Raw genomic sequence first — 23,026 nt, forward strand, 5'->3', positions numbered from 1 at the left:
ATCCTTACTCACACACACACACAGCGTGGATTTGTTTTCTCTGTGATGAGAGGGATTATGGGATAAAGGAGGCGAGGCCGCGCCAGTTTAGTTCAGTTTGGACCCAAAGCTGCTCTCGGCAGCGGCACAATGACAAACGCGGATGAATGTCTGGAGATCTGCACAGCCGTTAACGCCGTGGCCTCTGTATGTTTTCTACAAGAGCCTCTGATTGGGATTCCAAAGTGGCGGTGGAGTTGTTTTTCTTTTGGATGACTGATGATGAGCAGAAAAAACAAGCGGCTGGCTGGAAATTGCAGATGGCTGCAGAATCTAGAGGAGTAACATTCAAACGTCTAAGAGTGTTGGAATTTGCTCTGTTGGCTCCAAAGGATGTATTGGAATTTGCTAGTGATAATGGGAGCAATGAAGTTATGAGCAGAGCTTTTACGGCACTTTTCAATGAGGACACTTTGATTTTTTTTCACACTGCATGCTATGACATAACTGCCTGATGAATTCCACCCATCAGCAGCACGATATGGGGATCGATCAGCTGGATTCTTACGGTGATGACATCCTCATCTAGTACGCCTTTCCGTCTATTTTTAGAGCATTTTCATGAATGTTTGTCTTGTCATTCATGGCCTTGTCTCCTCAATGTTAACGCAAGAGAGCGATATGTGACGTCTTTCTGTTGCAGAATATGCTGAGCAACAAAAACACAAGAGTGTGAATTTTGGCACTGATACGCGATTGATCTTTCCGTCTGTTAACGTTGCCGTGCATCACAGAGCTGGGGTCAGAACAGTGAAGTGGTCCTCGAGGTTTCCGGCGGTGGGAAGGGAGAGTGTTCTCTGGGATAAATCAAAATGAAGACACTTACATTCGGGTTGCATTTTTCTGGCTTGATGGTCTTTTATCGCAGGTGTGATTATTTCTGTGGAGAGTTATGAGACGGGAGACTTATGGGGCTGTGCATGATTAGTCACTGTGGGACATTGGAGACCTGAATTTTGAACAGTTGACTCAGGAGAGAATGGTGTGCTGAATATTTATCATCAGGTGGACTTTAATTTATATATTAGGCTCCTACCTCCCTCCTCCATCTCACTCTATTGCAGCAATGTAAAATCTGCAATTACATCATTTTATCCATTCATGCATGCATACATTTCGCAGAGCGACGTAAATGCAGCCATTGATTGCCCATCTACGGACCCAATGAGCTGCTGTTAGACTGTGCTTGATTGCACTAAGCAGTGCTATCTCACACTGCAAGCCACACACCGGGAGAAGAGAAGTGTCTCTAATTGGACAGCAGGGGATAAAACTGGAAGATTTTCAGCCAGAGAGGGAAAGACAGGCATACAAATTCACCTTTGATTCTGTTTCATAAAGGACTATGTTTGACAAAACAGCTACAGGTGCTGCTGTGTTTATGTAGAAGGCGCCTCCTGCTTAGAATCCCTAATGTGTTTATGATTGAATCTGAGACTGAATCACTGACGTATTTATGTGCTGAAGCAGAGGCTAATGTAGCAATTTTTTACGTTTCAGCCATAAGAACAAAATGTCCGGCTGGCCGCCCCCTGGCCCAGGCTCCTGGAGTGGCATTCAGGGGCCTCCGTACAGCTGGGACAGCATGAACAGCTGCAGGGAGGGACGGGACTGCCTCACTAAGTAAGTAACATCAGCTTGTAGACTGTATAAACATGGACGTGGTGTCATTGACATCACCCTTTGGTTTCTTGTGCTGACATTTGAAGGTGGTCAAACTATTTCTATTTCAACCTCGTTCAACCTGTTACATATTTCAATTCAACTGCATGAAGGTGGAAGAAGGTGATGCACAGCCACAAAACAGTAGTGTTCCCAGTCAGTCTTCGGGCCTTTCTGCTTGGCAGTGTTGATGACATTTTTTTTTGCCTAAAAAATGTTTTAAAACCAAAACAAAGCACATTATGCTTAAAAAAACGGCACATTGTATGCAAAGGGAAAAACAAGTTGAGTTATTTTGCACATGTGATTTAATAGATTTATTTAAAAATGACTCTTCTGGGGGCTCACACAGGACAAGAACTGTTGTTTTCAAACCAACTTTTTGCCATTGACCACCCCTCCAGAGTACATTGTAGCCTTATATTGCTGCCACTTACTCTGAATGTATTACCTTATACAAATGTCCATCTTTTCAATTCATTTTGCCTCTTGTATTTCTCTGTGTTTCATCCTCCTGTTCACAAGTGTTGTGTTTCCTCTTCCTGTGAGCTGCTGTCCCAAGCGAATAACCCCGATGGGGACTTAAAGCTAATTTTATTTGATCCAAATTCTCTGTCATCGTCTTTTACCAAAGTTTTTGGTTTGCTGGTGCAAATAAACTTCCAAATGAAAGAACAGAAATGTGTGCTGACTGCTAAGTAGCTTCAGATGATCATAGCAACCTCTTCCATGTGTGTGAATGTGATTTTGTGGTTGTGCTCATGCAGGTTTAAAAGTTCCGCTTGTTAACACTGAGTTTTTAAGTGTGCCTCTTCCATGAATTGTAAATGTAACTTACCATAACAAAACATTCAGTCTTTGTCAGAGGGTTTTTTTTTATGTCTGCCTCTTCCCCGGTTGCACAAAAACTGAGCCTTCACTCAGGCAATTATGCATTCTTCCTGTGCGTGCAGGGCTAGTAGTTGTGAGCTTGTTTGTCCTGCAGGTAGAAACATCCAGCAGGTAAACAATCAAAAGCATATTCTTTTGGTTCGACTGCAATCACGGGCTCGGCATACAGAATCATATGCACGATAACAGTGTGGAACAGGCTCTGCAGTATAGGAATATGTCAGAATAAATACAGTTGTTGGTTGTCAGTTATTTATTTTGACTGACTTGTGTTGATTCGACTGCGGCTGAATTTTGTGGATAAAAATGTTGGCTGAAAGCCTTGGAACTTAGGAACATTGTAGCTGTATGCAAATTTGTCTACTGCTCGTTTTAGAAATTTATTATTTCGATGAGCTGTGTTGCAATGTCATCGTGTCATCTCTGTGTGATTTGCCAAACTAATTGCTGAAGATTCCTTGCACTCAAAGCATACAAAACACATCATCTACTCTTTATTTTCACCAGGTTTTTCAACTCTTTGTCCAATTTCTTTTCCTTTCCTTCTGTCTTGCACTGCTTATCCTCCTCATCATTGCCACTCCCCCGTTGGCACCCCCCACCCCTTTCCTCGCCGTATGATTTGAGAGTGTAATATGACAAGGCAGACAGCTTCGGTTATGTGGCTTTGTTCTCAGTGGAAAACTTTAGAGGAGGTGACACAGATTGAGTATCACAATTGGATTTCTGCGAGACAGAAAAACGAGAGATAAAAGAGTGCGAGTGAGTAAAGCCAATGATTGATTTAACTGCATTGGACAGGTAGCTCTGCTATCCGCTGCAAGACATAATGTGGAAAGTTTGTGAAAAGTTTCCTCCACTTTTAAATCCCTGTGATCCATGGAGCTGGGCTGTTGTTTTTATAAAGTTGGCCATTGTTGTAAGCAGAGCCCGACCGATTAATTGGCCAGCCGATATTAGTATATCCACGAGAGTCAAATGCATTTCATTTGAGTTTCGTTATCTTCCTTATATATCTTTACTCAAGTGTTTGATAACTGCCTTTGAAGGTTCAACACAATGAATGTGTATATCTATCTCACTCTACAGATCAATTCTAGATCGAAGGAAGACATCGGCTGATATATCATAATCAGGTTTTTTCTCTCCCTCATCTCGATATCAGCCCAAAAATAAAACCAGGCCATAGTCGCAAGTTAAGTCACACAATGTTCTTAAAATGAAACTTCCACCAAATTGCACCTATCTGAACTTTGGTTTAATAGTTTAAGCAGCTGTTACTAGGCTGTTATCAACCCATTTCCCACTAAATGACACCTCATCTTTTCCCCCTGTAACAAAACAGTTTCAGGGCTTTGGAATAAAGTGGAATGCTTTCGTGAAGTGTCAGTGAGCATTTGGTTGCATTTGTGGATGCTCATTAACACAAAAAAGTTGCTTGTGTTGGCCTCTTTTTACTATACTTGAGGAATGCTTGTGCACTAAAACCCAATGTTGAGTCTTCACTTTTCATCGATGTCATATTGCCTTGGGTGTATGAGGGAATTATAGGGTGAAAATTTAACAACGATTATATTGAGAGAGTTTTAACAGGCCTTTTTGGAAAATATGAGCTCGATGTCATAAACAATTGGACTAAATACTATTAGAATTAGCGAGCGATTATTCAGTGTTGCGGTACAGCATCTCGAATGTTCCTTTTTGTTTGTTGCAGAGGGGGTTTTTTTTATCAATTGGGAATTTTCAATTCCATAGAAAACTTGTGGAAATGGGTGGCCTAAACATTGACATGACAGCCAGTGATCTAAAAGTACACAATGGGGTTCTATCATGACTTTTAGCTCGAATCTATTGTGTGCAATGTCTGGATGGCAAACTGGCAGGTGGACCACAAGCTCATTTTTGACCAAATGGAACAAAAGGGAAAGACACATCCACTGGGCCGCATTGGACAAAGCAAAAATGTTTGACAATCCTTCATTGCCATAATTCTGTCAAATTCTGAACATCTCCTGAAGGTTCCCATAGTAGAATTATTCAAAATCTTGGTCTTAAAGACACCCAGCCCTCCTTGTTTGTGCAGTAGAAGTTTATAGTGCAGGGAAGCCAAGGTTAGCTTGAATCTTTGAGCTTGTTATGTAACTCTAACGTGCAACCCTTTGTCCTCGACTGAATTACATCTTTTTGACTTGTGGTAATAATCCATTGAAGTCCTTTCAAGCTTGACTGGGATGTATAAAAATGTCATTGTAAAACCTGAGCTTGGCAGTAATCAAACCAGACTCATTGAATTCATGTACAGATGCCTTGATTTCACTTTAGCCATCCTTTCTTTGATTACTTCTGGTGTGTTTCCTCTGCTATTTGCCAGTGCTTCGTTAAATGAAAGAAGTCTGAACAATTCTTTTGTTTGTACAAAGAAACCTGAAACGTCCTTGCGTGTTGAATTTGTCTGGCTGCTCTTCCCATACATCCGCGGGTAGCTCCAATACCAAGATGTGACCTTTTGTATTCAGCTTTCCACTGACCCCCTGACATCCCAGCTCTGCCCTCCTGCGGGGATTAAACTCCAGCGGCCCTGACAAGTAAGATGAGCCTGCGACGCATATTGGAACACGCTTCATTACAGGCAGATTTAGTTTGAGGTTTTCTGCGCCATATGCACAATACAGATCAATGCGAGAATGAGAGAGTGCAAAAGGGACATGCGATGGAAGGGCAGTCAGAGATTGAGTCTGATCCGGATTGGTTTTGAGATACAGTCACAGCTCAGACAGTTGAAACATGTTTGTTCATCAGGGCAGCTGTAGGTTTAAATATGTGTTGTTATTACTAAAGACATTTCTATGTGCAAAATCTGGAAACAACACTACAATATTAAAAACTAGAATGGGCAATTCCTGAAGTAATTGCAGTGTGAGAGCTGGATTAAACGAGCATAAGAGCCATTGCTGTTGGAGCCATCTCTACCACAGACTCATTCACAGCTTTTATGACATGTAGTGCGCCTCTCAGGATTTAAACCAGATCTACCACAGACAGAGAAGACAAGACACAACCAAATATTACCACAACATGGAAAACACTGGAAAAGCTTTGTTTTAACCTTAACCTTAAATCACTTTTTTTTTTTTTTTTTTTAAATTGTGGAAAGTAAATCGTTTAACTGAGGTCGACTGCTGCTCTCGGGAAGCCTTCTCCCAAACATCAGGTTACCTGAGGAGCAGTCTTATCCCCTGAGCTACAGAGAAGGCACACTGTATCCTGATGCTTCACTTATGGCTTTTGGAAAAATTCTGGGAAGTTTGATCAAGCATTCAGCGAAATAGAAAATGCCTACAGTACTGCTTACAGTAAAACGTCTTTACGGTCACACCATTTAACCGATCTTAACAAAATTGGAAATGTGGGATGTGGAATATCTGACTAATGTCTGTACCTTTTCTGATATGGTACACTATTGTTATGCATATTTTGAAAAATATAGAGTGTTGAACTTCTGAATTGGCAGAACGGTGAACGATCAGTAGCATCCAAGGAACATGCTGTGTGAATAATAATAACCACATTGTTGAGAGGTTAATGCCAAAAAAAATCCGCAATCTAATTATCCGTGGCTATGTTAAGGTTAGGATTGATTACGCAGGGATGTATACGCTCCACTGCACAGATAGAGGCAGATGAAGATGGAATGGATTTTAGCCAGGTAACAATAGACACTCCATACTTAACTTAATGTGCAGAGAGGAAGCAATGGCTGCCAAGGGAGCCTTTTAAGCTGTGAAAGAGGGGAGGGCTGGAAATAAGAGACGAGGACAGAGAATGAGTTAACCCCACTGAAAGCGTATCACCTCTTAATTAACAGGCACTCTGCATTCTCAGTGTCCCAGTCGAGACAGGCGTCTGAGGTTCAGCGAGCGGGAAGCTTTAATTTAATGTGGGACATTTACATTTTAGTGGCGCTCTCATCCTGGATGACTCCCAGTCAGGCAAAGAGGAGGACAACGTTTGATGAATTTCACCAATATTAAGACATATGAATGTTTTGTTCTTATATAGCCAGCAAAACTTCATGGGGGGGATTAATGTGGACATTTACTTGTGGAACTAGAGCTGCCAAAAAAAGTGGGCAGTCAGGGTTGAGCTCTCTTTGCCACTAGATAAAGAGCTGGCCAAGGGTATGTGTCACGAATCAAGATTAGTCACCATGTTCTTCTTCTCCTGTCTTCCAGCCAAGTGTCCACCAGTAGCTCCCTGGAGGAGGTTCACCTGGATGGGGTCCCTCCCGCCCCTCGTCTGATCGAGATGAGACGGGATCCAGTCCTGGGTTTCGGCTTTGTGGCGGGCAGTGAGAAACCGGTGGTGGTCCGCTCTGTTACTCCAGGTGGGCTAAGCTCTGCTGTCTGTAGCAGTGTGGAATCGGATATACAGTATATGTAGATATTGGACACATATAAGAAATCCTTTATGACTGTATATGAAGATGGACAACAAGTCCTGTTGTACAAAAGTGATATTGATAGCCTGCCTGTCCAACAGAGATGCTCTTTACGCTCCCAGAAGCGAGTGAAAGCCAACACAAAGTTCATCCTCGTTTTGGAACAAGCTTTATTGTTTTTGCGTTTCACCACACTACAATTGTTTTTTCTTTCCCTTCGTTGCCACTACGGCCACAAATTCTATCCATTCCCGTATAGTCACCTACACGGCTGTCATTGGCTGAGTGAAACACACCCACTACCCACCCAGAAAACATTAAAATACAGGCAGAGGGTGGGGTCTCTGCAGGCACAGCCTCCACCAATTACCCTTAGTTACCCTTATTACCCTTAGTAATGATTGAGCAGATTTACTTTTGCATAAGACTTTATTTTGTTTTTGTATGAAAATGTGACTGTCTCTACTTTCAACATTGAGTAGTCTGGTTTTCTGACATATAGTTCAGCCAGTCACAATGGGGGAACTCCAAATATTGTGGCTTAATTTTTAGGAAGCTGTCATCCTGTCCATATTTATATAAAGTCTTTCCAGGGAAATTTCATTCAGCTATAAAAGCATATCTACTTGAAAAACAATATTTTTTTAAAGTGCGCTCTCATGAGTGACAGGTCCTTCAATGATTGTTTTAAAGGAGACCATGCAGTCTGCTGGCTTCTTCTCCTGCATGTGATTGCACATCCCAGTACTATCTTCAGAGGGGGGGAAACAGCTGAATGAATACTGTGTTTATTGTTTGTTTTGGTCGACTGACTGATTTCCAAACTGCTGCACTCACACTTCTGTCAGCTGCCAGTTCCAGTTACCGCACACACAAACATGCATGCACGCATGCATGCACGCATGCACACACACTCAGTGATTAGGCTTCTCAATTATCAATCGTCAGTGAATCCAAAGCAGACAGTTTGAACTGATGGAACTCTCTATTGAGAGTCACTGGCCAAGGAAATAAATAGATGTGCTCGAGAACGCTGCAATTTATCAACACTAACACTCGATACATGTAGCAGGAGATTAGTAGCCTCATTTGCACAGATTCCTTCACATACAATCCAAGCAACTGTTTTACTGCAGTATCATCAACTCCAGCCTCTTTACATGTGTGTGTGTGTGTGTGTGTGTGTGTGTGTGTGTGTAGGTGGTCCATCAGAGGGGAAGCTGATGCCAGGCGATGAGATCATCATGATCAACGACGAGCCCGTCAGTTCGGCACCGAGAGAGCGAGTCATCGACCTCGTCAGGTGATAACTTCAATTGTTTTCTGAACTTGAGTTCTGACAATAAGTTCATTCGTGTTCGCTGATTTAAATCTTAAAAGTGTCAGCGTGATTCTGGACAATCAACGGAACTTCCTCCCGCGTATATTCATTTAAACGTATTGATTGCAAAGAAAATAGTCTTTCAAGTGGCAGGTCTGTGGATCATCCAGAGGAATCCGCTGGTCTGAGACAATCAAATCAGAATTTACGTATGTCAATGTTTGAATGCAGGTAACTGTTCATGAAAGCACTTCAAATGGATATAGTGGCTTGATAACATTCATTTCAAGCATTTTTGAGTTTGTTTGTTTTTTGATTATGTAAATGGCTTTAACTGTGCTCGTTCTTGTAAAAAGCTGTAAATTAGTTTGAAAATAGTTCACATTTTCAGACTGGATCACTTTGTCCCCTCGTTGCACCTCCGTCACATTCAGATTGAAGTCGAAACGTCATGTGGTGTAAATAAAAAACCTCGTCCTGATCATTAACTTGTTGAATTGTAAATTTGAATCTCACTTTTAAATGACGTGCTTTCCAAGTGTGAGTCATGCTTTACTCCTGTATGCATAATGCTAAGTAACCACAGTTCTGCTTACAACACACACACACACACACACATATTATTTATCACTCATGTGAAGAGAGGAAAATGTATTCTGCTATGTCGTTGCACACAGATTTGGATTTCTTGAAATACTGTCATGTTCTCTAAATGGGAAACTAATGAGTGTGTAGCTATCTGTGTGTTTTTACCGGATCTTCTTTGTAAGAGCTGATTGCCAGAGGCATCTCGTTTAATTTCAGCCGAACTAATCAAGTTCCTGCTTTCTTTTTCTTTTCTTTTCTTTTCTTTTTTTTTTTTTCACCCACTGTCGTTGTTCTCTGATTGTTGTTTTTCCTGACGATTTTGTTGACTCCGTGATCTGCTGTCTTCTTGCTGTAGGAGCTGCAAAGAATCCATCGGGCTGACAGTTATCCAACCATATCCTGTGAGTACGGAAGCCTGTCAGGGCCTGTAAACAATCTCCACGTATCATCCCCTTTATTCACAACACAGGCCGATTTTATTTTTTGGTGTATTATCGTTCAAATGTGTTTTTGAAAAGTAAGGAGGAATATACATGCCTGGGTGTTGATGTTGACTCGGTCTTATCTTGAAGCGCGTTGAACAGAAAACTATGACGACTAAATACAACCATTTTTTTGAGATAGAGAAAATGTTGGAAAGAAAAGAGCGAGGGACGAGGTGCAAAAGATTTGAACCCACGGCCGCTGCAAAAAAAGGGACTAAAGCCTGTGTACATAGGTCGTGCGACATGACTGCTCGACTCTGAATATCTTGTCACCAAATTTGTTTCTCTGAGTTTAAGAAGTGTTTGGTTACAGTGGTGGTAATTATGTGCTAGAAACCTTAAGAATGCCAGAGAATTAATATCAGTCATCCTTTTCCCCCCTCTCTCTCTCTCTCCTTTTTTCTCTGTCTGTTCCTCTTCTTGGACGGCTGCCTCTCTTAGTCCCCTAAATCAGCGTTCATCAGTGCAGCCAAAAAAGCCATGCTCAAGTCCAATCCGGTCAAAGTGCGCTTTGCAGAGGAGGTCATTATAAACGGCCAGGTTCCAGTAAGTTCCACAGCCCACACACACACACACACACTTACATATGACCTATATAGGCATTGCCAGATGGCTGTCGCTTCTCCATATAAGAATGCTCGACAGGAAGGACAACAACAGAAATGTTGAAACTCATTGCCTCACTGTTACAATGAACACAACAATGAGAACATTGATCCTTTTTCTTCTTTCCAGAACCCGGTGAAGGACAACGCTCTTCTGTTCATGCCAAATGTCCTGAAGGTCTACCTGGAGAACGGGCAGACCAAGTCGTTTCGCTTCGACAGCAGTACCTCTATCAAGGTGTGTGTGTGTGTGTGTGTACCCTGAAGGCACACTCGTCAAAGTTAGCAGTCAGCGCTGCCGCTATAATTACAAAGGGATAAATTCATTTAGACTGCAAATTACCGTATCTCGAGGCACATACACACTCACACACGCAAACACAGACCATGAAATTCTATCACTTTTTCATTTCCATTTATATGAGCGCCTCGTTCATCCGGGCGAGGAGCTGGGTTTTTTTTCTTTCCAGCGTGCAGTTTAAGAAGGACGAGAGGACAGTCGCTCTCTGTTGAACTGATAAATCATAAAAAGTTAAGAGGGAAGTAAAGAGTCAAATATAAAACACAAGGAATGTACGTAACCGCCATAGTTTGCTCTTAATTTAAAAATAAAATAGTGTATTTTTGCCAACCGTTAGCTCGCTATCGAAGGAGATCAATTGTGCCGATCCATATTTAAAGACGTGTCAATATTGGATGTCCATACTCAACCTCGACACTTTTATTGGTGTCAACCGCAGTCGTGGTTTCCTGCTGCGCTGATCAAGTGCGTTACGTGAATATCGCTAGTCTCAGCAAGAACATAACGTCAGGTTCTGCCGACGTATCAGAGCAAAGAATAAGGCTTTGGAAGCTAGTTGTAGGACACGCCCACCCCGGACACGCCCACCCTGGACGCACCCACCTGGAAGATCACGCTCATCTGTCCTCAAAGTGGTCTGACCCAGTCCTGAAGGGAGGCTAGGGAGGCCACTTTTTTTCTGAATATATCAAGCACAAAGAAAGCAGAATAAAGCAGAATAGGGGAAAAAAAAAAAAAAAACGTCAAACAAAATGACAGATGGTGGTGAGAACACTTGAAGAACAGAACAAACAAACATTTTTATCTTTTTATTCGTGCTGTTCAGTTGGCAGTTTGTGCAAATATTGCATTTGTTCTAATTAAGCATTCATGTGGTGTGTTTCCTGCAGGACGTGATCCTGACCCTGCAAGAGAAGCTGTCAATCAAATGCATCGAGCACTTCTCCCTGGTGTTGGAGCAGAGGGAGGAAGGCTCCGGAAGCAAGCTGCTCCTCCTGCACGAACAGGAGATGCTCACTCAGGTAGGGGACCCCCACCCACCCCCTCTTCCTCTTCCTCTTCCTCGTTCACTTTCTGCGTCTCCTTCACTGTCGCAGACAAAATCTTGCATACAAACGCACACGCATTCCTGCTCAGTATTCAAGCTGCATGTGGACCCCACTGTCATTTATCAGTTGCAGCACAGCAGGGGCGACAGCTCGCATTACACCTATTCTCCTCCACACACACACACACACATACACACACACACACACACACACACACACACACACACACACACACACACACACTGTCACCTGCAGTGCCCTCGCTCCATTCTAATGAGGTTGCCAGATCACCAGGTGACGATTTTAATATTCCCGCCACGCAGGTTGAGATGTGGAGATCAGCGCGTGGCCGATGAGTGTTGACACGCTTTATAAAACATATTCACTGAGACACACACTGAGAGTCAGAGTTGGTTGTCGTCCAACGAACTGAAAACACACTCCCTCTGCCTTTCAACACTCGCTCATGAAATGATTCAGAGTCGATGGTTAAAGGATGATGCTGATGTTTTGGTTATATCCTTGATCAGAAAAAACATCATAAACAAACACTTTATTTGCTGCTGTGTCTCCTATCTCCTCAGATAGATCACTTTTATTTATCTACTGTCTTTATGTACTTAACTTTCTTCAGCCGTACCCCTTGTTTAAGCGACAATGATCACATTTGTTTCGTCGCTTTCTTTTTTTTTTTTAATCTCAGCTTGCGTCAGCGCCTTCTCTTTTTATCTATCACCTTGTAATCGATTCCCTTTCTCCCCCTCCTCCTCCTCCTCCCCCAGGTGACTCAGAGGCCCGGCTGTGACAAGATGAAGTGTTTCTTCAGAGTCAGCTTCGTGCCGCGGGACCCCGTGGAGCTGCTGCGGAGAGATGCTGTGGCGTTTGAATACCTCTATGTACAGGTAATGCGCGCGGAAAGTCCTCAAACTAACTCTCAGGAACTAAAGAAAACAGTGGCGTTAAGAAATATCAGAACAAAGAGAATCTCGCAGAAGTGAAACGGGGATTCTCACGCAATCTTCCTCCTCGCAGAGCTGTAACGATGTAGTCTTGGAGCGGTTCGGCCCGGAGCTGAAGTACGACGCTGCGCTGCGATTGGCTGCCCTGCAGATGTACATCCTCACCATGACGACCAGGCAGAGTCAGAAGGTGTCTCTCAAGTACATCCAGTAAGTATCATCAGGAGTTGTTTTTTTCCACACTGCAGATTTGGGCCCTGATAATTCTTCTTTGTTTTTATTGGTTGACTTCATTGACAAACTTTTCTACACAACAATGATACACGCAACGTTTAGCAGGGGAAGAGAGTGAGTGCCATCAGATGGTGACCCCTAAGGGAGGTTTCCTGCAAAAAGGGACATTTTGGGCTACTGCTTTTGCTTAAGTTTGTGAGCCCTCAGGGCCCCCCTACTGGTCTGGGGCCCCAAGCAGTTGCTATCCTTGCCTGTTGACAAGCAGGTACAGCTGAGACCTTTTTCCCCAGCGGCCATTTTTCTGTCATGTTACACACAAACTCCAATGTTTGCAAAAGATTTTTTTTAAGGTATTTAAGAAAGTATTTGTGGGGCGCATGGCCCCATGTACAGAGGTGACAGTCCTCCAGCAGAAGACGCAGGTTTTCAAACCAACCTGTGGCTTCTATCTTTGATTTCTGGCTCTTTCTGCTGTCCTGTTTCACAAATATAGGCATGTATTCGCTTAGAAAAGATATTTATTTTGTCCAGGCAACATCATGTTAAACACACCTGAATGACCATCTGACACAACGGACTTCACAGTTCCTGCCTTCCTGCTCTAAGGTCTCAGTAGACAAGTGAAGATGTTTCTTTTTCTTTTATTTAATGCAAAGATTTCCAGAGAATTCTTTGGCATTCGAAAATCCTTCATTTCCAATTTGTTCCGAGAGTGCAGTCAAACTTGCCCACGGATCATATTTTGTGTCATTTCCTAAGGAAGTGTTCACCTCCTGTTCTGCTCGTGTGAGTACAAATGGCAGCCAGTTTCTCATGATTGACTGCAAAGTGCACCTTCCGGAGCTGGTTGAAAGCTGCTTTTTTTTGTTTTTTCCTTCTACAGAAAAGAGTGGGGTCTGCCGCTGTTCCTGCCTCCTGTCGTGCTGTCCAGCATGAAAGAGAAAAACATCAAGAAAGCTCTGACGCACATCCTCAAAACCAACCAGAACCTTGTGCCTCCGGGGAAAAAAGTAAGCTGCTCTCTTTGTCTTTCCTTGCCCTTGTTAATAAACTCCTGACACACGCACACACACACACACACGCTGCCTCGTCTGTTTTCTGATGCAATATCCGAAAATAGCATCACCGCCATGCAAAACCTTGTAAAGGTTCTCACCCTTGTCAACCTAAGACCCTTAGTCAAGCGAGACCTTGAATGCTAATAAGGATAACAAACTAAACGGCTTGTCAAATGTTTGCATAATAGGAGATTCTTAGTCGCACACACATGTTCCAGTCAGCTCTTTTAGCTCTTTCTGAAGAAGTTTCGATGATCATTACTGCTGGTCATCTTGCACCATTAGGGGTCGTCATCTCTGCCTCAGGGGGGGTTGATGCAGATGGAGCACTGTGGGAATGCTACTTTCAAAATCGTGCTAATTGTTTTGAGAAAATTACCAACCCTGCCTTTAATCGGTAAAACCAAAAAAAAACAACGCACTCCTCACCTTTGCATAGAACACTGATGCACAATTTGAATCAATCTGATTGGTCCTTGCATGCTCTGATGTTCCTCTGAAGTGAATCAGGAGTTTGTTTCCAGTCGCTAGCTCTTATGTGGCATACTTGAATGAAGTATAAAAAATATATCAGTCCCTCAACCAGGACCAAGTTACTGACGCTGGACATATGGGCTCCATTTCTCATCATCAGGGGCTAACCATTGGCTTTCACAGTGGCAGCTGATACCCGATGTCATCATTAGGGAGAGATAAAGCCAAGCAACAGCAATGAACTGGCAAACTCACTGACGCTCCAAATTAGCTTTCTCGTTACAGTGGAGAAGATATCACTGAAAAAAGTGGCTGCTCACTCAGGTTTGTAGGAAGGCAGCGGTTAAGACTGAACATGATATTTAATCATTTTTTACCAAACATTTAATTAACCTTTTGTTTCTGAGGCTGAGGTGAACTATCACATACTGAGAAATAGCCAAACATTAAGATGAATAAAATCCATAAATTACACAAAAGACTCTTTACCATGTTTTCCTAAAACTAATGTGTCTTCTCTAGTCTGTCTACAAAGCTCCCAATTATGAGAAGAGTCCATTCTCTTCGTCTTCTGTAACCAAACTAGGAATTAACTCAAGTTGTAGGATTGTGTCCCTCTGTATGCCTGTGTCAAAGATGAATGCTCATGAGTAGCTACTTAAAGGTGGTAAGAGTGTTTGAGTAAAGACCCTTTTTCAATGTGCTCGCTGGATGTTTATAAAAGTTGGAAGGCAGGAGAAGCATTTCCAAAGGTTTGTATCCATGTTTAAAAATCAACACTGAATCTGAAAAGAGATCCACACTTCCTCACTGACGAAAAATCAATTATGTGATGTAATTCCCATTACCTGGTAACGTCTTTAGAGACCCATTATCCACACAAGCAAGCGCACTGCAGAGGTTTTTGATCAGATTTAAACAATCTTATGGGATGTAACGGAGAACCATTGGTTCAGTTCTGAATGGCTTAAAAGTATTTCACATCCTGACATTAGAAGACGAGAGCGTCCGTGCAGGCTGATGTGAAATCGTTTGGAATGCTTTCTGATGTGCTTTTTTTTTTCTCTCTCTCTCTCTCTGTGCAGCTGACCGCTTTGCAGGCCAAGGTGCATTACCTGCGGTACCTCAGTGAACTCCGACTGTACGGAGGGAGGGAGTTCAAGTCGATATTGTTGGTAAGAATAATCAGGATGAGGTCAAAAAGAGGCATCACTTCCCTTTTGTAGTGCGCGAGATCCAGCTGCTTCACAACGCTCAGAGTGTTCTGAACTTGCAACATTGTTAGTGGGTTTTTTAACTGTCATATATTTGTGTTCCCACCACTCTCTCCAGCAAGGGGAGAAGCAGACAGACGTGACTCTGTTAGTGGGCCCACGATACGGCATCAGTCATGTCATCAACGCCAGGACCAACCTCGTGGCCCTACTGGCTGATTTCAGCCACGTCAACCGCATCGAGATCCTCACTGAGGATGAGACCAACGTCCGACTGGAGCTGCATGTCCTGGATGTCAGGGTAAGCACGGTTCTGTCTCGAAGCAAACATCCTTCACACGTCTCTAGTTCTCTTTTTTTATTGGTTTAATCGCCCTCTTTTTCTTTCTCTGTTTCTATTTTGTCACAGCCCATCACACTCATCTTGGACTCCAGTGACGCAATGAACCTGGCCTGTTTAACAGCGGGCTACTATCGCCTCCTAGTGGATGCAAGGAGATCTATCTTCACTGTGCCACACAGTAACAGCTCTGGGGGGGATGATCCAAGTAAGTTTATTCTTAACTGGCAGAGTGTGTATGCACTATAAATAGTGATGAAAGCATAGTATCAGTTGAAAGGTTGAGTGATACATATTAGACTGAAAACTGGATTACATAGCTTAAAAATTGATAGAGCAGGAAGACTGGAAGTAGAGCACTCAACAGCAAAGTTAAGATGGCCAGCCTTGATTATGTTTTACTAGCTTATATAGAGAAAACCTTTAGTTTAGTTTATTAATGTAGTTTTCAGGGAGCATGTACAAAACATTAACCTCACAGAGAGAAGATGCTTTGTACCAGATTATAGCAGTTTGCTAATTTCCATCTGCAGTCCCCTGGCAGGTCAACACAGAATACTTCAACAATACAATCAATCATATATATTCATATCATAATGCACATATGCTTAGACCTAAGACTCCACACAAAGACTATATTTAAAATAATGTTTGCGTCGAGTTAAAATGCTGAATAAGAAGAGAAAACACTTGCAGGAAAATTCAACTAATGTGAGCATGATGTGTTATTTACAATCCATTTCTTGATGTGTTGTGAAAACAAATGAAAATCACTATGTAAGTATTTTAGTTCATGGGGGATATTGGATAATTTCTTTACAGCTTTGTAAGAGAAACAGGACTGACTGAATGCAGATCCTCTCTTGGGGACTCTACACTCCCCCCTTGTGGTGAACCTTGAGGTTCTGCTGCTGGTTTCAGAGCAGAGCTTAACAACGTTTTTCAAGGGAGGGGGAGCAGCATTGTGTATTGTTTTGTGGAACATCTGGATATTTAAAAACCGAATGAAATTTTCAAAAATTAACATTTCGTATTGAGCGAGTATGTGACAATGGTGGCACTGTCGTGATTTTCTGTCAAATATTTTCAGAGCTGTTTGTGCACATCCTCATTGGAGAGTGATGTACTTACAATTTGAGAGATTGATTGTTTAAAATAATGAGTGGTTGTACTGCTGCTGTGTGCAGGTCAGGATCGTGTCCTGGAGTGGCCATACAGCACGTCTTTAGGCTACAACGAGGAGCCAATCCAGGCAGAGGTCTACAACAGGGACTCCCAATATTCCGACAACGGGCAGAGAGAGAACAGCATCTCTCCTTATTTCCACGAAGCCCAAAATCCCGACAGAGACCTTCGGGAAAGGAGAAGTCCTGTTCCCCCTCCTCTTCCTCCTGCCACCAGACACAAAACTCAAGACTCACCCCGGAGCGCCAAAGTGTCGTTTATTTTTGGGGGGGACCCTCCCTTGAACAAGCCGAAGAACCTGGGCTATGAAAGACTGTTGGAGAGCCCTGAGGAACCCGTGCACAGGCAGCCCTACTTGCACAATAACTCAGACTTTCAGGGACAGGACAGGGTGCCGTTTCAATTCAGTGGTCTCACTCACATCTACAGTAACATTATCAGTGAAGAAGGGGCCGAGGAGCCAGTGCTCAGGGATTTATTTTATCGGGACACGACGGATGATGCAGAGGATGATGACGATGCGTCCTGCGAGGAAGACTCCACAGGGGGGACACCTGTTGGCGAAGAGAGAGGAAGTGGAGGTGAAAACTGTGGTAACTATGATAACCAAGGAGGAGGCCTGGCAACGGCAGCCGGCAAGGCCACCTTCCTCAAAATGTCCGGTTCCACCGATGACATCATCGACCTGACAGCTCTGCCTCCTCCCGAGGGAGACGACGGCGTGGACGATGACGAGGACGACACGCTGCTGCAGACCCTCAACCTTGCAATCGCAGCTCCACCACCGGGCTTTCAGGACAGCTCAGACGAGGACACAACACCAGAGGGGAGGCCGCTGAGCACACGCGACAATGACGATATCCCAGTATCGTTAATTGATGCCGTCCCAACCGACGGGGAGGGCGAGGAGAGCAGAGGAGGGGAGAGACGGTTGGAGAATGCAGTCATGCATACCCTGCAGGCACTTGAGGCTTTATCTGTCTCTGAACGGAGGCCTCCACCGCCACCACCCAACAGTAACAATCAAGGTCTGTCCAATGCCTCTGTATTATTTTGTTGCCATTATTTGTGTCTGTGATCTTGTCTCATAAGTGCACACTTGCACTGCACTCCTGAATATGTCTGGACGCTACCCTGAGGAACTAACACGGTAGAACACAATCGGTTACACCAGACAAACAAACCCCCTTGTACAAAGTCATACGAATGTCTAAATTTTATATTGGATCATTCAGACTAAATGTCTCTGCATGTAAATGATGCATTTGATTTTGCATGGAGCTGCTTACCGATATAATGTTATGGTGGCTGGGAAGTGCAAAACAAAATTACAAAGTGTGAACCACTTTTATAAAGCTTAAAATGTGCATTTTGAAAAACATTTTTACATTTTATTCAATAAAATTGACAAATCCAAAACACAGAGGCTCGAGGTGGAAATCCAGGAGAGGGTGGGGACAGACGTGAGGGAACATTAGGGCCTCCATATATGTTCTTGTAAACGTGTTTCACACCTTGCACATTTGTTTTATAAAGTTGCACTTGTTTTATCCTTGGTACTTACTTGGTAGGTTTTGTATTTTTGTTTAATAAAATGTAAAAATGTTTTTCTAACATTTTGAAAAAATGTTTCACACTTTTACATTTTGTTTTGCACTCCCCAACTACCGTATTTTGTACTACACTCTCAAAACAAATTATAGGGAATGCATCCAATTACAAGTTCAAAGCAGTCATCATTATGGATGGTTCAACAGATAATTTTAAAAAGTTCAAAAAATCTCTTTGCTTTATGGTACAGATTAAACAGTTAATAATTTTAAATGAAATACCAATCTTTACTTTTTCTGTCTTATCCTCTAGGTGCCTACGCATCCCAAGGCTTTAGCCCTGAGTCATCCTCTGATTCTGGCAATGAGACCAACTCCTCAGAGATGACTGAAATCTCTGAACTTGCTGCTACTCACAGGCTCAGCGAGAGCCACATGCGTCTTCTGATTGCCACAAGGGAAGGGTACCAACCTCTTCTAGAGGAGAAAACCGAATTTCCTGTCTCGCCTAGCACGACCGGAACGATACAGAAGAAACCCCGTAGTCCCACGCGGCACCTTCAGCCTCCAGCAGTACCTCCGAGACGGAGCCCCCTATTGGATTCTTCCACATCTGGACAAGAAGGCTTGGACGTCAGGGCCCATACAAACCTCTCATCCACTCTCCAAAGACCAAGTTCAACCACACCAGGAGGTAAACATCATAAGAAGTCTGCAGACTCCAGTGGGAAGTACAACACTTTCAGCACAAGGGATGGGTATAGAGGTGAGAGTAGTGGGATCCGCAGCCGGCTTGAATTGGACCAGCGCACTTCATTCTGTGAGCGAAGTGAAAGTCAGAGGAGACAAAATTCTTTTTTGGAAGAAAACTCTGCAGCAACAGGCCATGGCATGAATAGCCATCCCCATGACCATCACAGAAATCCCCGCCCTTGTTCCTCTACTTCTGATCGCCTGTTAGATGTTGTCAACATGGGGGATGGTCATGCAGATAATGGAGCTGCAGGTGTTGATCAAGATGAACGTTTAGTTGTAGCATCGTTATTGTCCCCTACCAAAAAACCTAGAACAGGAGGGTCTGAGCAGGGATCCGACATACAGAGTGACCACCCGCCCATGTCTAGACAGCAGAGTGTTGCACGGTTGTGTGAGTACCATCTTGCAAAAAGGATTTCCAATTTGCAAGGAGAAGCCCACAGCTCACTGCAAGGTTCTTTGTGCTCATCATTAGATGCTGGTGGTAGCACAAACAGTAGTGCATGTGCCACCCCAACTGATTCCCCACTAGGCCTTGGTCCATTTGAATCAAAACATCACCACTTGCAAAGGCACCCACTTTCTAGTTCCTCCTCATCATTACTCAGGGTGCTAAACTATGATGATAACAAACCTCGTGGTATCCCTGGTCAGAGCACTCAGGGAAAGGACCTCCACCCACACGCTGACCCCGCCCTCCTTCGGAAAATGCTGCCCAACATTCACGCTCCTACTGCTGGGACCGAACCGACCAGACCCTCATCTGCAACACCGTCCAAGCATAAAGAGTCAACAGGTTCTGCAAGCAAGAGGACCCACAATGACCTGCATGCCAAACAACAGGCCCATTCGAAAGGGCTGAATCAGAAGGAAGGCAGTGAGGCCTACAGACAGCTGATTAACTATCTCACGGTCAGCCAAATGCATCAAGGGGGGAAGCTGCACAGTGCAGGGATGGGAGCTGCAGTGAAAAAGGACACCAGGCGTTTTATCACAAGCAACCCTCAGCTTGTTGAAATGGTTAAGAATAGGGGGAACACCATAGCTCGCTGCCCGTGTATGCCTTCTTCCATATCATCCCCATTTCTCAGCCCAAATGTAGTCTCCCCTAACGCGGCCCCCATGCAACTTGCAAATAAAAGTCAACAGTCATACCATTCAGCCACACTTCCTGCCAAACTTAAGCGAAGCCCTGAGATGCGTTCTCAGACACTGAATGACAATCTAGATTTTAGGCAGAGTACTTCGGAGAGAAGAAGCTCTTTTTCTGGACTGGAAAGTGAACTAGAGAGGAGTGGTATGGACCAAGAGCAGTTCCTTTCAATGTATAAAAGAGAGGGCTGTATGAGCCCTGAAGGGCGATTCACTACAGGTGGAAACCATGAGGACGGGGCCAACACTCACCGTCATCCCCCGAGGTCCAGAAGCCAACCTAGTGGCACCACAGAGGACTGGTTTAGATCAGAACCCAGAGCAAAGCATGCAGTCCGTCAGTCTTCACATCAACACCCCAATGATTCTCTCTGTTTCTCTGCCGCCCCCAGTGTGAGTGGTCAACAATTAGACTTCAACACCATCTCCTTAGGAAGGGGAGACCACCCTTCAGCTTTTATCAGGCAGACATCAACTGGTCCAAGGGCTTGCATAACTTCTCCATCTCGCAACCCACAATCAACACCTCCTCCACCACCTCCTCCACCACCACCACCACCACCACCACCCCCACCTTCCTCTCTGTTGCCCCTTCCTGTGCAAGCCAACACTAGCTCCAGCAACTCAGGATGCCCACAGAATTCCATCCATTCCATGCAGTTTCATCCAAACCAGAACCACATTCAAGCTTTAACCCCAACCCCTCAGACAGATTGTCTAAGCAACAGCCTGCAACGGGGTCGGGAGCTCAAACGGAGCTCCAGCAATGTGACTGCAAATTCTAATAGCGTTGAAGTTCTGTTTGATAAGCCCACTCGAAGCAGGAGCCAGCTGCCCTTGTCACCATCTGTGCCCCAGCAAAGTGAGACAAAAGTTCAGCGAAGGCCAACAAGGAAGCGGCTCTCCAAGAGCTACTCCCAAGGCTCTGTATCTTCCCACACCTCGTGCTGGAGTACAGGCAGTAGGCTAGACTGCAGAAGGGCTTCTGTTGCATTTCCATTGCAAAAAGATGGAAAACACAAGGGCTCTCAAAAACTGGACACAAGCCCCTGGAGATGCAATGGACCTTTTAGCTACTGTTTCTTCAAACGGAAGTGTGAGGGCGAGGAGGAAGATGTTGAGTGGGAGAAACCCAGACGAAGCCGCGGGGGGAGTAACATAAATGCAAATGACAATGCTGCTGTATTCCCATGTGGCTCAGCCATGGATGCAGCTGGGGAGCAGCTGTATGGGGAGGTCCTCAATAACATGAGCTTTAGTGACCGTCTCGCACGAATCAATGCGCTCAAGGACCACATGTATGGCTTCCCTTCTGGCTTCACTGATGTCCGCAGGGATGCCAGTGAACTCATCGCTCTGGTGAGATCAAGTGTTGGTCGCTGTGACCGCGGAGCCCAGATGCCTCTGCAAGATGTAGCCCAATACAAGCAGCTTCTCTCTGTGGAGTCGAAAGAATTGGGCCGGGCATGCCGGAGGATGGCACAAGCCCACGGTACTCCTGAGGAGATGCTGCTAGCTGTGACTTGTAGTTTCCAGGTGCTGTGCTGTCTCTGTGAAGCCTGCATGTGTCTGGTCCGAGGGCTCGGAGCTTCAGCCTCACACCAACAGAGAGAGGTTGTGGCTAAGGTTGACGAGGTTGTCATGAACTATATATGTTTGCTTAAAGCAGCTGAGGCCGCAACAGTGGGAGCTCCTGGTGAGCACAGCGTGAAAGCCCTGGTCCGCCACTCCAGTACCATGTCGGCCATTGCTAACGCACTCACCCGCTCCCTTAAAACGCTGCTTAGCAAGTAGAGGCTACTCCTTATGCTTGATAGTGTGGCCTAAGCAGTTAGCAGAGTTCTGTGTTTAAGCATCTAGAGTCCAATATATATTTCATATAGGGTCTGGAGGGTCTCCATATCAATATAAATAAAGTGTAAGACTTGTTGCATTAAGACATTCAACTGAGGAAGATGCTTAAATCCAGTTCATTCTGACTACTCTTGCTTTTTCTGTTGACAATATGTAATGTATATTTACAAAGCCATACTGTCGCAGACCTTTGTATTATGATATGTACCTAATAGATACCCCCTACCTGTGCATTATGTAACTTATTTAAAAGATGTATATAATGTGTATATACGGTATACACCACAATTGTATTATTTGCTGTAGCAGTTTTAAGAAGCCACAGAGTATTTAACTGAATTTACACTCAACTCTTGTCCAGCACTGGAGTGGTTTTCACTTTCAGTTTTAACAGTTCATAAAGTGCAGTTTGACTAAAGATATTTATTATGATAACTATTTAAAATCAACCTGGAGACATGCAAGTACGACGTTTCACAGAAAATTGTTATAATTTTATTCACTTTATTGTTGGTTTGTATGTCTGAACGACTGTTTCAAAGGGAACTCAGTTTAACTGTGTTGCATTGATATGCAATGTAATATGTATTTTTTTGCAAGCTTGAGGGTAATATTGTTTAGAATGATGTAGAAAACACAGGGACACTGACATTGCTTTTTTTTTTTGCATAGATGATTTTCAGAATATTAAATTATAAGCTCATCACCAATCACTAAATATATGAAAATGATATCCACAGATTGGCCACTGTATACAATATAATTATTTTTGAACTATTTGTGTTTTATTATCATTTTGTTTTTCTTTTTTTTTTGCTTTTGGGGGACAGTACTGTGCTTAAATGATTTATGATATCACGTTTGAAGATGC

The 23,026-nt window shown here is 43.7% G+C and overlaps 1 protein-coding gene across 3 annotated transcripts in view; it reads left to right on the top strand.

Moving 5' to 3' along the window:
* Positions 1–22,809, top strand: part of LOC306818544 (FERM and PDZ domain-containing protein 4-like) — a 54,349-nt gene extending 31,540 nt beyond the window's left edge. For all 3 annotated transcript variants that reach the window (XM_079336188.1, XM_079336187.1, XM_079336189.1), the window contains exons 2-16: positions 1,540–1,662; positions 6,825–6,976; positions 8,231–8,333; positions 9,295–9,340; positions 9,866–9,970; positions 10,160–10,267; positions 11,221–11,352; positions 12,162–12,281; positions 12,412–12,548; positions 13,456–13,582; positions 15,190–15,279; positions 15,437–15,619; positions 15,728–15,866; positions 16,846–17,871; positions 18,707–22,809. In XM_079336188.1, coding sequence (XP_079192314.1) covers positions 1,540–1,662; positions 6,825–6,976; positions 8,231–8,333; positions 9,295–9,340; positions 9,866–9,970; positions 10,160–10,267; positions 11,221–11,352; positions 12,162–12,281; positions 12,412–12,548; positions 13,456–13,582; positions 15,190–15,279; positions 15,437–15,619; positions 15,728–15,866; positions 16,846–17,871; positions 18,707–22,095 — 5,980 coding nt within the window. In that variant the 3' untranslated portion in view covers positions 22,096–22,809. The remainder of the gene's footprint in view (positions 1–1,539; positions 1,663–6,824; positions 6,977–8,230; positions 8,334–9,294; positions 9,341–9,865; positions 9,971–10,159; positions 10,268–11,220; positions 11,353–12,161; positions 12,282–12,411; positions 12,549–13,455; positions 13,583–15,189; positions 15,280–15,436; positions 15,620–15,727; positions 15,867–16,845; positions 17,872–18,706) is intronic.
* The last annotated feature ends 217 nt before the right edge of the window (positions 22,810–23,026 follow it).

The sequence above is a fragment of the Symphodus melops genome, assembly GCF_947650265.1.
Source record: "Symphodus melops genome assembly, chromosome: 23".
Lineage (NCBI taxonomy): Eukaryota > Metazoa > Chordata > Actinopteri > Labriformes > Labridae > Symphodus > Symphodus melops.